At 32.1% G+C, this 17,161-nt stretch overlaps 1 protein-coding gene across 1 annotated transcript; it reads left to right on the top strand.

Annotated features, from left to right (window-relative positions):
- Positions 1-86: 86 nt before the first annotated feature.
- Positions 87-13,330, top strand: LOC132725194 (D-aspartate oxidase-like). Its single transcript, XM_060710280.1, has 9 exons — positions 87-324; positions 1,481-1,692; positions 2,356-2,473; positions 2,731-2,807; positions 3,012-3,130; positions 9,227-9,320; positions 10,602-10,719; positions 11,629-11,724; positions 13,061-13,330. The coding sequence occupies exons 2-9, from the start codon at positions 1,505-1,507 to the stop codon at positions 13,202-13,204; spliced, it is 954 nt and encodes a 317-aa protein (XP_060566263.1). The 5' UTR covers positions 87-324; positions 1,481-1,504; the 3' UTR covers positions 13,205-13,330.
- Positions 13,331-17,161: the final 3,831 nt, after the last annotated feature.

Consider the following 17,161-nt stretch of genomic DNA (forward strand, 5'->3'; position numbering starts at 1 on the left):
TGTTCACGGCTATATTGCTAAGATATTGCATGGCATTCATTGAGAACATCACAACGTGAAATATAACATTTCATACGCATGTAGCGTTCCATACTAATGTGTATATCACCATTAGTTGATATGCGATGCGATAACACGGCCTCAAGTGCTATTAAATAAAGATGACCTTATTTCTTCACCGTAAATAAACGTACATTATTCAAAAGTGAATTACAATGTGTAATATATATCTATGAAGCAGCCGACATTACGCAGTTACATGTCGATGATGCTTTTGAATAATAATATCAGTATGGAAAATTATTGCGTAGCGTAATAAAATAAGTAAGTATGTTTACACTACGATTTTTAATCTTAACGGATTATGTTGATATACCTACTGTGTACTTGATGATAATATTGGGTAAGTATGCTTATAACATTGTTTTTCACGAGAGATCTATACACAAATCTATGATATATTTTCTATTTTTGAAACAAATGTCAGCCCTATGCGGAACGTAATTTTAACAATTCATTTCTAAATTAGCTGCTTAAGATTATCGATAAGCTTTATACAATGTGTGACACTGTCACATGACTGTAATAACGCCGATAAATGTCACACATGCCGCTGAATTTCGGAATCGAACAACTTTAAATAAAGTTACATTTGAACGAGCATTTTAAAATTGATTATGATTGCAGATCCATTTTCAGTCATATACTTAATATTACTTTGACTGTTAACTATTTAGTTACATTCGTCATACATTATCAAAAATTACACTCTCTGTTTTCTTTACATGTGAAATCACGTGGTCGAAATTATGAAGGATATAGCCGAGGTGTTTCGATTGTCTTCGTTATAGCGAAGCATAGAAGTAGACCTGTGGGTGGATACATGTTATTCCTTGTCATTTTATATATTTAACAAGTCTATGACCATGTTATATTAAGTTGACAACCTTTACAGCATTTTTGGGTTAGGTTAAATGAAAGATTACATAAAATGACTGTATATGTGAACGCACATTTTATCACACGATATAATGAGACACTAATAATAATAATAATAATAATAATAATCATAATAATAATAATAATATAATGATTATAATAATAATAATAATAAATAATCCCTTTTTTTTAAAGAAGCAAACTTGTTTTAATCGCCTACATGTGATGATACTATCATTATTAATATGAGCCGCGTCATGACAAAACCAACATAGTGCGTTTGCGACCAGCTTGGATCCAGACCAGCCTGCGCATCCGCGCAGTCTGATCAGTATCCATGCTGTTCGCTTACAAACCCTATTACAAGTAGAGAAACTGATAGCGAACAGCATGGATCCTGATCAGACTGCGCGGATGCGCATGCTGGTCTGGATCCATGCTGGTCGCAAACGCACTATGTTGGTTTTGTCATGACGCGGCTCATATATTTTCAAAGATCAGAAATTACGACTCTATGAAGTTTGTTTCATTTCCGTTTCAGACACGGAGGTTTTAGAATATAACAATGGTGAAAGTTTGCGTCATCGGTGCAGGGGTAATAGGTTTATCGTCTGCTTTACGCATCATTGAACTGCACCCGGATGCGGAAGTGATTGTAATTGCGGATAAGTTTTCACCTGTCACAACGACAGATGTCTCTGGTGGATTCTGGGAGCCCCATCTCCTTGGTGATACCCCCGAGGAAAAGATAAGGTTTGTAAAAAGAATGGAAAACTGAAACATTATAGGTTCTTATGGGCCTGAAGCTTTTTTTTTTCTACACAAATAAGACTAGAATCTTTTGATCTGACAATTTCGGGCGGATATCATTTCTGAAATGAAATTTATCAACGATTTGAAAAACAAATTTAAGGAGCGTATAGCTGACTGACATTACTTCGGTGATTCTACTCAGATGCTTGTGTGGCATATCAAATACTCCCGTGAAAATGTGACTTTGGCTCTTGTTTTTTTTCTTTATATGTTTTTTTTTGTTCTTTTTTCATTTGCGTGTTTGGGAGAATAGAAATGACCAACGCAAAAAGTGTAGGGGTCAGTCCGGTTCGAGTCTAAAATAGTGAAAGGGGGTCCGTCAAAGTTGAACCGAAGTCAAATTTTGGATATATGAAAGAAGTTAACTGCAAAATACATTTAAGTATTATAATATTTAAAGGTGCAGTTAATTAGAAGACTTACTTATTCAAAATATGCCGTTTTCTTCTTTTGAGATGGTAGTGATTAGAGTCAGTGATTATAGTCCTGAGTTAATTGTGAATAAAACCAATAAAAAAGGAATAGTAATTTTTGAATCAAGAGACACAAGAAAAGAAAAAAATAAAAAAACATGACAAGAAAATTACATGCATATTTTTACAGACAATGGAGTGGACGAACATTGGAGCATATGACGTTGCTTGCAAATACGGACTGTGCGAAATACACGGGTGCTAGTGTGGTATCGGGATATCAAATGAGTGCAGACCCTAATACCAAAGTACGAGTATACACCTTAATTTCTATTTTTATTTATTTGTAGACATTAGGCAGGCCCTCGTTGCCACCGTTAACCACGAGTAATAAATTCCAGTCTGTACCGGCAACCGATATCAATTTCTTATAGTGCACACTTCAAAATCACTCTTCTATTATTTCCTAACAGTGTTTTATAATCCTTGATTTGGGAGGAAAGGAGCTGCTTTAAATACTTCTAGTCTAATTAAAAAATGTATATGTTAAATTTTATCATTTAAGGCGCCATTTTGGACAGACCTAGTGAGCAACTTCCGGGTTCTTACCCAGGATGAGCTTAAGGACTACAAGGACATGAAGTAAGTTGTTGTTTTGTTCTTGTTGTTGATGCTTTTTGTTCATGTTGCTGCTACTGCTGTTCATAAAATTTATACATATATGCACAACAATCCATGCGCATAGCTACGCACTGTTTTTCGTTGTATTTAATCAGTGAATTACACAGCTTTAATAACAAGCAGTAAATTTAAGTTGATTTATCCGCTTTTTCCCTTCAATTACAGGTTTGGATTTTTCTACACAACCGTTATGCTGGAGCCACAAATGTATTTGCAATGGCTGATGAAAAGGTATTCGGTTAAAAGCTTATTCATTCGTATATTATTATGGCTTGAAAGTTACAGTATTCGTTTTGCGGTGCGAAAATGCGACATTGTACCAAAGGATGACAGCACGTTCCAACGAGCTAATATCTCTTTCCCATGATGAATTATCTAGTACCTATATATGAGGTATTATCTCATTGTCGCGAGATGACATCTCGCTTCTACGAGATAAATTGAGATAAATGGAGAAGTACAGAAGTCATGTCATCTCTGCGCCACTGTACTAAACAGTGACCTTAATGAAAGGAAGGCGTCTCATATGATACTATGTGGCCATGTAAAAATGTTTGTTGATAAGATATAATACGTTTTCGTTTTTTGTGTCGCCTCTACGGAGTAGTGGCGACATATAGTGATCACTTCTCTGTCGTCTGTCTGTCCGTCTGTCTGTCTGTCTGTCTGTCCGTCCGTCCGTCACAAAACTTGTCCGGACTACTCCTCAGAAGCTACTGGTGCAATTTCATCCAAACTTTACAGGAATGATCAGTACGAAGTCTAGTTGTGCATATTGTCAGCATTTTCCGGTTCAATGATTTTTGACACAGTTATGGCCCTTTAATAATTTTTATTTTTAAAGGTTGTCCGGACTACTTCTCTTATACCACTAAGGCAATTTCATTGAAACTTTACAGGATTGATCAGTAGCTCAAGTCCTTGCGCATATTGCACGGGTTTTCCGGTTGAATGATTTTTGGCCCAGTTATGGCCCTTTGATAAAAAGGTGTTTTTTTTTCTGTGTGTTGCCAGATACACAAAAGCTTGTCCGGACTACTCCTCATAAACTACTGGTGCAATTTCATCCAAACTTTACAGGAATGATCAGTATCAAGTCTAGTTGTGCATATTGTCAGCATTTTCCGGTTTAATGATTTTTGTCAGAGTTATGGCCCTTTAATAATATTTATTTTTAAGTTTATTTTAAGTTTCTCCGGACTACTTCTCTTATACCACTAATGCAATTTCAATGAAACTTAACAGGATTGATCTGTAGCTCCAAGTCGCTTGCGCATATTGCTGCCGGTTTTTCGGATTGAAATGATTTTTGGCCGAGTTATGGCCAATTTGATAAAAAGGGTTTTTTTTCTTTAACTATGTTGCCAGATACACAAAGCTTGTCCGGACTACTCCTCATAAACTACTACTTTATCCAAACTGTACAGGAATGATCAGACCAAGCTCCAGATATATAGTTGTGCACTGTACCGTCTGTCTGTCGTCTGTCTGTCACAAAACTGTCCCAAACATGGAAAATTGGCCATCATGAGCGACACATGTGATCACTGATCGCTCTTGTCTTATGGCTAATATTTCAAACATGTATAAATAAATTTATTATTTTACATGTATACGAGAGTTTGAAAAGCGTTTGTGGTCAAGGGGTTTAAATCGTTGACTTCAAATAACCACGCTTCTATCACGTTGTAAGCCGTGGGTTCGAATTTCGAACGCGGACTTGGATTCTATCCATGAGAGAACTATCCAGTTAGCTTTAAGGGACGATCGGTGGTTCAACTCAGGTACGGGAAGCCCCTCTACCCTTTAGCTTTATAACTTTGTGTTAGTTATAATCCGCAGGGGTTTCACTAGAAAAACAATGTAAGCCTATGAATTAAATCTTAGAATTTTGATTAAAGGTGGTTCATAAGGCTTGGTGTAGGCGAAGAAACAAACATCAAGATCATATTGATGATGGGAATAGTATCTTATTTATTTTTAATTATCCTTTTATCATTTATTTTTTACTTATTGACTTTATTTCTTATTTTTCTATTGGCAATTTTAAGTACAATTTTTAATAAGCACGTACCAATTTTCCAACTTGATTACAAAAAATGTAAATTCGAGGGGGCCCCCCTCAGTGAATTCAGGCCCTAAGTAAAAATACCCTAACCCCTCTTAGTTTTGGGGTAGCTTCGTCACAAAAAAAAATGCCCCTTTCGAGATTTGCCCTTAAAACACCCAACCCACAGGTAATTTTAATTAAAAAACATTTGGGGTTTTTTTTTGTAAAAAATTTCTCTTTATACACGAATGATTCGAACCACACAATCTATTGTTAGAGAGGTAAGCACCTTATTAGTTTCACGCTCTATCTCTAAATGTGCGGGACATGCATGCATTCAAGCGTATAAATGGTATTGTTTAATTCTACTATGCTTTACTTAATATACATTAATATATATTAATCTACGATGGTGAAATCGCGATCGTAAAATGGCATCGTGGTGAAACCATGACGTTACACTGATGCAGCATCGCGTCTTCACTGACGTACCGTCACATTATCACAATTTCGCCATCGTCCCATTATATATAAACCATCGTTCCATCACGTATTCATTATAATACCATCGCAGGCTTGGATAAAAGAAAAGTCACAATTGTCAAACCCGAAACATCGTAGCTTTCAATATCTAAAGCTAGTTAGAACATATCATTTTAATATATGAAAGAAAGATTTTCATGCCTCCAGATTAATTCAAATTTTCATTTTGAAAATGTATTTTAAAAAGATAAAGATTGTGACGTGAACAAAGAAAGTAATTTACACATTGCATAGGCATTTGCAACCGATTTAAATCACCAAAAATGGTCAAAATATGCCTTTACTGTGTTAGTCACGCAGTAAAAATATTGGGATAAATACTGCAAAATCAGTCATTGATCACACGTCACATGTAAATTATTACTCGATTCTTGTGTCTGTTTACTTTTCTTTAAATCATAATACATTTTTCTCAAGTTTGACATTCTTAAAATAATTTGGCTTTTTTGAAGACATGCAGCTTTAAAATGATACCCTAATTATTATGCCAAAAATATATATATTAAATTTTCACAGTTGGCTGATTATGACGTCATAGTCCATTGCAAAAGGATTTTTGGTGCAAATATTTCCCCAAAAAAATTTCAGCCGGTTGGGGGCCAGTTATTCGAGAAGTTTTTCCTTATAGTTAATTTTTTTTAAATAGGTCATTTATTTCCCCGGGGGGAAAGCAGGGGTAAACTAGTTTTTTAGTCAAAGTTAACCCAACAATTTAAATAACAATAATTTTTTTGCAAGTATTTAAAAAACCATTTTTAGCCACTATTCGAAAAATTGAGAGCTTTTGTATGCCCCCTGGCGTCGGGCCCCAGCGTCAGCGGGGGCGTCTCTTTTGGTTAAGTTTTTTTAATCTTCTAAAATTATTACTTGAATTAAATTTTACTACAATACTATTTAATAAAAAGGGGTACATAAAGGACATTTGGTAACTCTGCCTTAATTGAAAAAATTATGCCTTTTTTAACTTAAAATTTTTTTTTAAAAGTTTTTTTTAAAAGAAAAATTAAATTTTATTCTTAAAATATTCTTAAAATTTTAAAATATTTATTAAAAAGGTACATCAGATTGACAATTGGAAAAACTTGCCACAATATGAAAAAATTTCCCCTTTAAACTTAAAATTTTATTTTCATTTTTTGAAAAGTCAAAACCCAAATTATTGTTTGAATATTCAATTGAAACTTACAAATTTTATTTAGAGTAAAAGGGTAATCAGTTGCAAATTGGAAACTCGCCCCACAATATTTAAAATTATGCCACTTTGGAAACTTTAAAAAAATTTTTTGGGTTAAAATTTTTTTTTTAAAGTCCAAAATATCCTTTAATTTTTTGGGCCCTTTTTAAAAAAAATTTCCCCCAATTTGAAAATTTTTAAAAAAACCCTTTTTTTAGTAAACAATGTAATAAGTTTTTTCAAAATTTCATAATCTGGGCCCGCAAATTTTTTCCCGAATTTTTGCCCCCCTTTAAAAAAATTAAAAAAAATTTTGGGGTTTAAAGGTTTAAAATCCCTTTAAAAGGGTTTTTTTAATTTAAAAAATTTTTAAAATGCAACCCTTTGAGTCCCTTAAAAAAATGGGGTTTAAAAATTTGGTTTTTTTTCCGACTCCCCCTAAAGGGGTTCCCCAAACTTTTTCCCTTTTTGCATTAAGGCTGAAATTTTATAAACCCCCTTTTCTATTAGTCTCCTTTTTTTAATGTTTTTTATTTAAAAAACTATTAAGATTTTTATTTTTAAAACCCCTTTAATATGGGAAAGGGGGTTTAATAAATTTTTAGGTCCCCGACAAAAAAATCCCCAATTTTTATTTTTTGCAAATTAAAAGGGTGAAAATTTTCCCCCCCTTTTTTTTAAATTTAAAAAAATTAGGGAAAAATTTTGCTTGTAAGCCCGTTTTTTTCCCAAAAAACTAACCCTTTAAAAGGGTTTTTTTGCCCTTTTTTTGGGAAAAATTTTTTGGCATTCCAATTTTTAATAAAGCGTGATTTTCTTGAAAAAAATTTAATAAAAAGCCCTTTTTTACCTTTTTTTTGTCAAATTTTTTTGTATTCCCTAGGGTTAAATATTTAAATTTTATACTCAATAAAAAACCCCTTTTGGAACCAAAATTTCCCTTTTCCCATAGTTCCAAACCAAACTGTATAATTTGACTCCTCCCAAAAAACCAAAAAATGAAATTTAAAAAAAATTAGCCCCCTTTTTGGAAATTTAAAAAAAAATTTAAACAAAGTTTTCCTTTTTCTATCAAGGGGGCCTTTGAAAAATTTGAGGCCCTGCTCCCCCAAACCCCAAAAAGCTTTTTTTATATTTTTTCTTTTCTAAAATTTTTTCTAATATGTTTGAATATTAAATAATGGAAAAAGAAATTTTCTTTTAGTAACGACCCTTTTTAAATATAAAACCCGGGCAAATTTTGGGAAAAGTTAGGGATATAACCCAAAAATGTCCCGGGTTTGAAAAGTTTTCTAGTTGGGAAAAAAAATTTGGGTTTTCAAAAAAATACAAAAACCCCCGAAACTCCTGCTACTATAGGACTAAATTGTCTGATAAGAATAAATTGGTCTTCTTAATATGTTTGTGTTTGTTGTTGATGTTTTTATGTTTCTGTTTTAACTGTTTCTTTTTTATCTTTGGTTGCTGTTCTTTTCTGTATTTTAAGTGTGTTCTTTCTTCTGTTTTCTTTGCATGTTGGTGTTGTTTGTGTTGTTTGTTCTGTTTCTTTTAGGGATCTTTTGTCTTTGTAATTGTTTAGTTTCTTTTTCATTTATTCATTACATCATATTTTGTTATGATATTGATTTACAAAGAAAGCAATAGTTTCAATATTCATGTTTATACAGGTAATAGTTTCAATATTTATGTATATACAGGTAATAGCTCCCTGGATAAAAATGCATTATGATTTTCAAGACCTACATGGAAATGATTTTTATATCTTACCAGGGTATGATTCATCCATGTAGCCATTTGTAATACCAGCCTACGTATAAATCCACACTCCCTTGGTTTTAACATACTTATATCCTCAATATTCACATACACAATTAATATATAACAAAATGTAATAAAATATAACACAAGAAAACATATGACCAATATATGTCCAAACAAAATAACCATAATTATTCGAAGACAAAGAACACATCTTAAAGATGTCTCAAACTCATTTAAGGTATTTTTTTAAGATTGGGTTGAAACAATCAGGATAAAACTCATATGAGCCACGTCACGACAAAACCAACATAGTGCGTTTGCGACCAGCATGGATCCAGACCAGCCTGCGCAGCGCAGTCTGATCAGGATCCATGCTGTTCGCTTACATAATCTATAACAAGTAGAGAAACTGATAGCGAACAGCATGGATCCTGATTAGACTGCGCGGATGTGCAGGCTGGTCTGGATCCATGCTGGTCGCAAACCCATTATGTTGGTTTTGTCGTGTCGCGGCTCATATGTTTTCTCTAAGCCCGGAGGTTAATAAGCACGTTCATGAAAATTGTGTTGTCTCACCCGATCGGGATATGTATCAACCTACGTTCCAGGCCGGGAAAGATGTCCGACTGTCAATGATTCTCTTACACCAATAAACTAAAAGTTTATGCGAATATTATTACAAAGCCAAAATATATTTCCTATAATGAAATAATGGTTGACCCTCATTGAAAAGTTTTCTTTTCATTTTACATTAATTAATGTCAGACATTATTGTATGTATACACAATAAATTGCAATGGTGTATCAATAAATTCTTCATAAATTGTATGAAAATAAGTATATGAATTAAAATTAGATTCATTTTGTTTGCACAGGCACGGGCTCCCTGGATTAAAGAATTTGGTATTTTTGTTCTACAAGATGGACTTGCATATATCTTGCCCTCGTTAGTATGTTTAATTTGTATATAGTCGGCTAGGGACTTTAATCCATTATCTGCTGTTTTCAATTACAATACAGAGCCTGGCCAGCTTAGATCTCAGTAAAGTCAGAACATTGTTTTCGCTCCTTTGCTCTACGCTATGCTTATATAGCGAAAAGAAGTAGAGCGTCAGTAAAAATAGATTTTGATGACATTGCGTCAGGCTGGCCTGGTTCTATACTGATGAAAAAGGCTAATCACTTTTTTGCAGCAGATTAAGTTTCAAATGATCCTACTTAAAAATTTCTGTACCGTGTTTTCTCCTGTTATAATATTCATATTTGATAAACACATTTCTTACTACTGTATATAAACACCTGTTTTTGTCATATAATCAATTTTAGCGTCATACAATTACCTCTAGTATCAAATAAATACAATCACTTCTTCTTCTTCTGTCATATAATCACTTCTACTGTCATATAATTACTTCTAGTGTAATATTATCCCGTTTAGTGTCATATAATCACTTCTACTGTCATATAATTACTTCTAGTGTAATATTATCCCGTTTAGTGTCATATAATCACTTCTAGTGTTATATAATTACTTGTAGTGTAATGTAATCTCGTAAGTGTCATATATTCAGTAGTAATGACCATTATTTAAACATTAATAAATTCATATTCGCCCTTTCTATAGCATGGTAAAAATATTCATTTCTGAGGCATAATGTGTCTGAATAAAAGTATTGGAAAGTATGACTTTTTTCAACAACTGAGTCATTTTATATCTAGCTATTTTCTGAGACATGATATAATGAAACAAATAATTTCAAATCCGTGGAAAATCATTTTTATTTGGCAGATGTTATATTTTAATTTTTTCTAGAGGCACTTTATTATTTTATTCTTCCTTAGAAGAAAAAATGTGTGTTTAATAATATTTGAATACTGAATTTAAAGCATATTAGGCGTTTATTTTCGCCGGAAGTAAACAGTGATGAATGTTGAAGTGGTTTTAAATAAAAGAAGTGAAATGTAAATAAAGTGGTATTCAACTTACATACTAAATAAAACTGTACAAATCTCCAAAAAGCAAAAGACAGTTCATCTTTATGGGTTAATAGTCATTTTGCAGAAAATGTTACGGTACACATGTAAAATTTAGTTTGAATTACTGATACTGATAATATGATTTAATTAACATAACTATACAAATATAGGTAATTCAATGACCTTTATGAAGTTATAGAATCAGTCAAACTTTACTGAATGTATAATGTCTAATATTGTTATCTTAAAGATCCAGCTATGTTGTGATGGGCGGTGTGGAATACAGAGGTGATTGGAATACAGAAGTGTCCTCTAAGGACAAGAAATTGATTTGGGAAAATTGCACAAAATATGTTCCAAGTTTAACAGTAAGTTCAATTATGTAATTCAATTTATAACGTAACTTATATTAAAAATGGTATTTAACATTCGTTTGCTGACATGACGATTAAAAAATATATATTTTAGGTTAATTCAAACGAGCGAATCATACTACACACTATAGATATATATTTGATACCTAAATTTGATTATTGAATAACTAAATTTATATTATTTTGACAAATACTATATTAAATTCATGGTATAACAACTTTGCAACAGTAATCAAAGTTGAAGATTTGAAGTATACATAATTTCTCAGACCATTTCATAGACATGATTACTCTTGTTTATAGTACAACGTAGCCTTGCTAATCCGAACCCTTCTAATCCAAACCCTTCTAATTCGAAGCCTTCTATTAATCCGGAATCCTTTCTTATCCGGTCGGAATTCTATTCGTTATATTTTAGTGAGTAAAAAAACAACTTTCGGTTCTGGAACCGGTCTACACTGAATTCCGGAGTTTTTTTCTTAATTTTGTTCTTGTTTTACTCTAAAATTAAAGTTCTTGGTTCGAACGCAGTTTGCCGATTGTCAAATCGACAGTCTGTACTTCCTTTCATAATAAAAATCGCACATCTTGCAGGTTTAAACATTCACCAAACTGATCATAAATGAATGTCGCTTAATTAATGGATGAAAAGTCTAATCTGCGAAGGCTTGAAAATTACACTTAGCTCAGGTTCAAACTGTATATACATTAACCTGCTGGAACCGAAAGACATAAGCCCTTGCCACTAGTATAGAGCCAAACCACCCGGTACATGCGTGTTGGTAGCTAGATTTTTGTTTTTGTTTGTATAATGAAAACTGTTCCAATTTAAAGCTGGACAAAAGTTACGAAAAGTCAGCCGGCTAAGAGTATCAATCATGGTGACGTTTTTTTTTTTTGCAGGAAGCTGTCATAGATAGTGACTGTGTTGGTTTGAGGCCATCCCGTCCGTCTGTACGATTAGAATTAGAAACAGTTAATTTGAAAGGTAAAATAATGGTAAGTGATATCTTATATAATGTATGTTTTGAATTTTACATTTTTATCGACAACGGGTGTGCTTTTAGGTGACACTGCCAATCTGCATAAATTATGCAAATGAACAATTTCCTTACGATTAATGTATACATATAATTGGTTGGCATATACAAAGCATGGTTTTAAAATTAAAATTTCCCTAATTGTTTCTTAATGAATATTTTATATCTCGCGACAGTATAGAGCTTGATGTAAAAACAAACATGCTAGAAACCTTTATTTAAACTTTATGTATTATGTGACATAAAAAATACAAAAAAGTAACGAGTCATATTTGGTATATTCTGTGCTCCACGGATATGCCTTTTTTTAGAACGTAAACGAATATAACTTATAACATTTTTATTAATGGACCAAAATTTACGATTTTTCATGTACATGTAATTACATTTTATTATTATAAAATATCGTATCAAGAAAAAAGCAACAGAAACTTTCTAAAATATAGTCATATTCGGTATCTTACGTCCTTCACGGATATGACTTTTATAGAAAACTTTTTTATTTATGGACCAAAAATGGATTTTTTTTCATGTTATTACATATTATTATATTGAAATATTATATCAAGAAAAAACCAACAACAAAAATCAGAATCTTTATAAAATATAAGTCATATTCGGCATCTTCCGTCCTTCACGGATATGACTTTTGTAGAAAACGCAACGAATATAACTTACAACTTTTTTATTTATGAACCAAATTTAACGATATATTGCATATAAAATCATTTTATTATTATAAAACACCGTATCAAGAAAAGTTAATAAAGAAATAATCAAATTATAAAATTTAAGTAATATACGGTATCTTCTGTCCGCTACAGTACGGATATTTTTCATAACGCGCGATTTAACCGGAAGTGGGTGTATGACATCACATTCTCGTCTCGCGAGATTTAAATCGTTAACATGGCTGCGCCCGTATGCTCAAGAAAATAAATAAATAAATGATTCGTTTGTCTCATAAACGATTGACTTTAATACCATTTTTATCCTAAAGCTACTATTTTAAATATTTTCAATAAAATAAAAGCGCTTTTATGTCAGCCATTCTTATTCCTTTAATTCTATGCTTCTGCTTATTTTTTTGATAAAATAAATAAAAAAAAAAGTCCTGTGCCTACCCCCTTCGGTAAAATAAAAATGTAAACTATGCCTTATGTAATTTGTATGCTATAAAATAAATATATGCTCATTTTATTTTACAATTGAAATCTTAACCTCAGACTCATTGTGACAAAATCAATTATTTTTATAGTCAAATTTGACACCATTTATTTCCTGTATACTTCCAGCCAATTATCCACAACTATGGGCACGGAGGTGCAGGAGTCACACTTCACTGGGGCTGTGCGGAAGAAGTAGCGCATCTTGTTACAGGCATTATTAAAATGGATTCAAGTACTTTAAAGGGCAAGACAATATTGTCAAAAATGTAATTTACAATTTAATTGAACATTTAAACATATTTAAAGTAAAGTATTCAAATTGTTTGTCTTTTGATTATTAGTGACTATGTATGTGACAAAAAGATAAATAATATTAAAATAATTTGTGGATAATGATATTCTGTTGTTTGTTTTTTTGCGATGCCTAACCATATTTAAGTTAAAAATGTTTAATTGAACTTTTTTTTTCATTTAAGTAGTTTTTTTTCAGGAAAAAAACATGATAAGAAAATGATATTAATTTTGCATTCTAGATATCTGTCAAGACCTACATCAAAAGATTCAGTAATTTCATAAAAGCAATTTCGAGTCATTTAATATGAAGTACGGTGGCACAATAAATGACTGTCAGTATAAATTTAAAAGTTAACATTGAAAAACGGTTGTTTTTTCTAATGTACTATCCTACATAACCCTGATACATGTATATGGACATGTATAATTAACTAAATTCGTATTGCTTGAAACATTGTCTAAAAAGTCTACAACTTAGAAATTGCTGGTATAAAAATTAAGCAGATAAAGTTAGAGAAGGGAGCAGAATAAGTTATAGGCATGATTTAATCTAATACTAAAGGCGAGTTATGAGAGTCACGATCAATATGTAGTTGACAAGAGTTTGTGACCAAGATATCAAAATGTATTGTTTGGCAATATTGACCTGAGACTCATTAATTTTCGGGACGTTTTTTCGTAGTTTCCGTAATTTGATGTGATTTACACTTAAGATTTTAATGATACTATAGATCTCGATACTTTTATCAATAAATACTATTCGATGGCTTACGAGTAAGAACGACGGAATTGTGACCACGTAGTTGCAAGTTAAAATCTTAAACAAACCAATTAAACAATTTTTCTTGTAGTTTTCATAAACTGTTTTTCTATTTCTGTTAATTATATTTGAAACACGAGTTGATCAAGTATTTGTTTCATTTCTACCATTTTTTATTCAATTTCATCATTTTGATCAATACATTCCTTTGCATTTAATTAATTTCAATGTGTAAATTCGTACAATGAGTGATTCGCATAACACATAGGTAACGTACGGTTTACTTCGGGATCCGATAAATACCGACAAAGGTCATTGAATATTCAACGGTCTCAGGTCACTATTGTCAAACAATAATAAAAAAAACTTTTTTTTTGTTTAGTTGGTATAAAGCATAAAACTCTGGAAAGGGGAGACCCCGAGAGCATTATAGTGAAGAAAAAACAACATAAAACAAAAGTTTATGGTCATATTTTGGCGGTCAATCAGTCTATCAGGCTTTTCTTGATTATAATATATCCCTGCACGTGACCGACTACTTATAGAGCATAACATACTGAAAGGACAGATTGTCACAAACACGAGCATACAATGCTGTATTATTAAATCATCGGCGTCAACTTTTGCTTATTCATAGTATAGTTTTACTTTTTCTTTTTCTTTAACCCTAATGGGACCGAAAGATGTTTAGCTTTTGCCATTGTTACAGAGCAAGGTAAGTCTCAACCGCCATGAAATGTATATGTAATGATATGTATACTGTATGTCTTTAACTCCACTTACATTGATTATAATGCCAATCTTAATAATGATGTGAATGTAGCCCTTGTTCTCTCTCATACCATGGTGGTCTGTATGACCAAAATGTGTTGTTATGTTAAGCACACAGACACCACAAGCACATAAATGCATTTTGACAAGGGTCTTTACTCTTCGCTGATTTATTTAAAATTTTGATCTTTATATCCCCGAAATTATAATAATTAACAGTTCCAGCAATGAAAACATGACAGGTAAGAAAGCTAAAGCGTTAATAAAAATAAAAGTAATAAGTTTACAAGTACATTCTGATTGTCATAAACATGTATTATAAAAAAGATTTTGGAAATGATCATAAATTTGTAATACCAAAAATAAAAGTTTGATATGGGTGGTTTTATATTTTCTAGCATTTCACTTAACACATATTTTGATTTCAGCATTACCAAAAATGTGAGGTGTATACTCATATGTTTGCTAACAAAATTATGTATTCGAAATGTGTCTTATTACTTTACTTTAAAACAACTATTCATATTTTTGAAATTTTAACGGTTTAATCTCAAGTATGTAAATGCATACGTGTTCAACCTATACTGTAAACCGTATGCTCGAATTATTTTATTTTCAGAAAGAAAGTTACAGAACAAGATGTTAAACAATACTATTTTAATTTTAGTCAAGTTTAGATAAACAGTTTGTGTTTAATAAGGGTCCACCTGCAAGTTAAAGCACAAGCAGCATCTTTCGCTATTGTTAAAGTGTTGTTTTTGCGGTGATTATTTACCTTTGTACAATTTCCAAAAGAATGAATCATGAGCCGAAAATAGGTCATTGTACAACGGTCAATGATCACCTTAACATACAGTAATTTGAGACAGTATGAAAAGCTGAGGTAGCCCTGAAAAGGTTGGTGCCTTATTAGCGGATTACGCGACTTAGTACGCTTTTTCGTCGACCCTGCCTAATGTGTAGGACCTTTACTCTCGGCTTCAATCAGGACATCGGCAGCTGGTCCGCAGGTACAGGTTTGGTCTTTATTTACTTTTCGCCATCCCTAGTTCTTCAAGTCTTCTGACGATGCCCTGTGCCTCTCGTCTTTCACTTACCGAGGGGTGAGCGATTATTCTCATATCAAATATAGATTTTTTTTTTCAATACTTCAACCAAAATTCAATAAATTTATTTTTTAATCTCAAAGCTTTCAGTTGTAGACTGATGGGGCGTAACTCCACCTAGTATTTCACTACTAACTTCTCACTATTAGCTAGACATGTTTCAGCAAGATTGCCATTGATTACAGGTGAGGATACAGAGCTTTATGTTATTTCAGCAGATATTCGAACGGGTGATAGTCTCCTAGTCAGAAGGTTCGGTTAGCTATGTCCCTGGGATTCAAGACTCTTTTGTTTCATTGTCCTGGTTTAACGGCAACATTGAACCATTAACAGACGTACCGGCGCTGACTACTATTTAAAACAGACTTAAACTATCTAGTTAATTTTCTAATAATAAAATAAAATATTTCAGAGTGCACTGATGCAAAAGGACTGACTGTAATAACTTTCAAGTCTAAACTATATTTCATTATACTTGCAGGATTAAAGGGAATGCACACCTTCATTCACCAATAAATGTAAAGATATTTCTGACATTATATTTTATTAATAAAGGTCTGTTTGTTTCTTTATAAATGTAAGCACAAAATATAGAAACCAAAGTAGCGACGCAGAACTACCCATACAAAAAGCTTGGCTCGGAACAATAGCTTTAAAAAGTTTACGCCAATAATAAGAAATAGCTTTGAAAAACAAAACAAAACTGTGGATGAATGTTTTTTATTTGCATTACAGAATATCAGATATGTAAAGTGAAAGCTATGCCTTAATTTTAAAAGAAATGCAAAACAATTATTTATTTTATATAGTTTGTTTAAACATAACCAACGCACCTCTAAGAAAATGTTCATGCGAATTTCCTGCGTTATATACAAGACTGTTTTCAGTTGGTATTCTAAAAATCGATCTTGAATTTATAAAATACTTGAAGAACTAAAGACTACTGGTTATGCAAATATTTGGCAAAATGCATATATGGTAAGTATATCCTGTTCTCTTTTTTATCATTTGGTCAATATAACGATTAGAAAATTGTATCAAAAATAAACGTATTTTACAACTAATCAAGCCTACATGTCATGAAGAATGACTATGTTTTATTCCTCTGTCTGACCAACTTCAAATTTTCATCTTGATATCCCCTAAATTGATAAAGGCAAGTTCTAAACAAGACAAGACAATCTGTTTATTTAAGTCTAATTTTGGTACAAATATAATAAAGTTTTAAAAGAAATACGTGTACAAAACCACTCTAAAAGAGTTATGAGAGACTAAGAACATGATCAAAAATAAATA

This window comes from Ruditapes philippinarum, unplaced genomic scaffold, assembly GCF_026571515.1.
Source record: "Ruditapes philippinarum isolate M1 unplaced genomic scaffold, ASM2657151v2 ctg673_1_1_1_1, whole genome shotgun sequence".
Classification (NCBI taxonomy): Eukaryota; Metazoa; Mollusca; class Bivalvia; order Venerida; family Veneridae; genus Ruditapes; species Ruditapes philippinarum.

Excerpts from the sequence above, each read along its gene's own strand:
- LOC132725194 (XM_060710280.1), top strand. The coding sequence starts at position 1,505 with ATGGTGAAAGTTTGCGTCATCGGTGCAGGGGTAATAGGTTTATCGTCT. Across the intron at positions 2,474-2,730 it reads GTGCAGACCCTAATACCAAA|GCGCCATTTTGGACAGACCT; the intron begins GTACGAGTATAC and ends TTATCATTTAAG. Across the intron at positions 2,808-3,011 it reads AAGGACTACAAGGACATGAA|GTTTGGATTTTTCTACACAA; the intron begins GTAAGTTGTTGT and ends CTTCAATTACAG.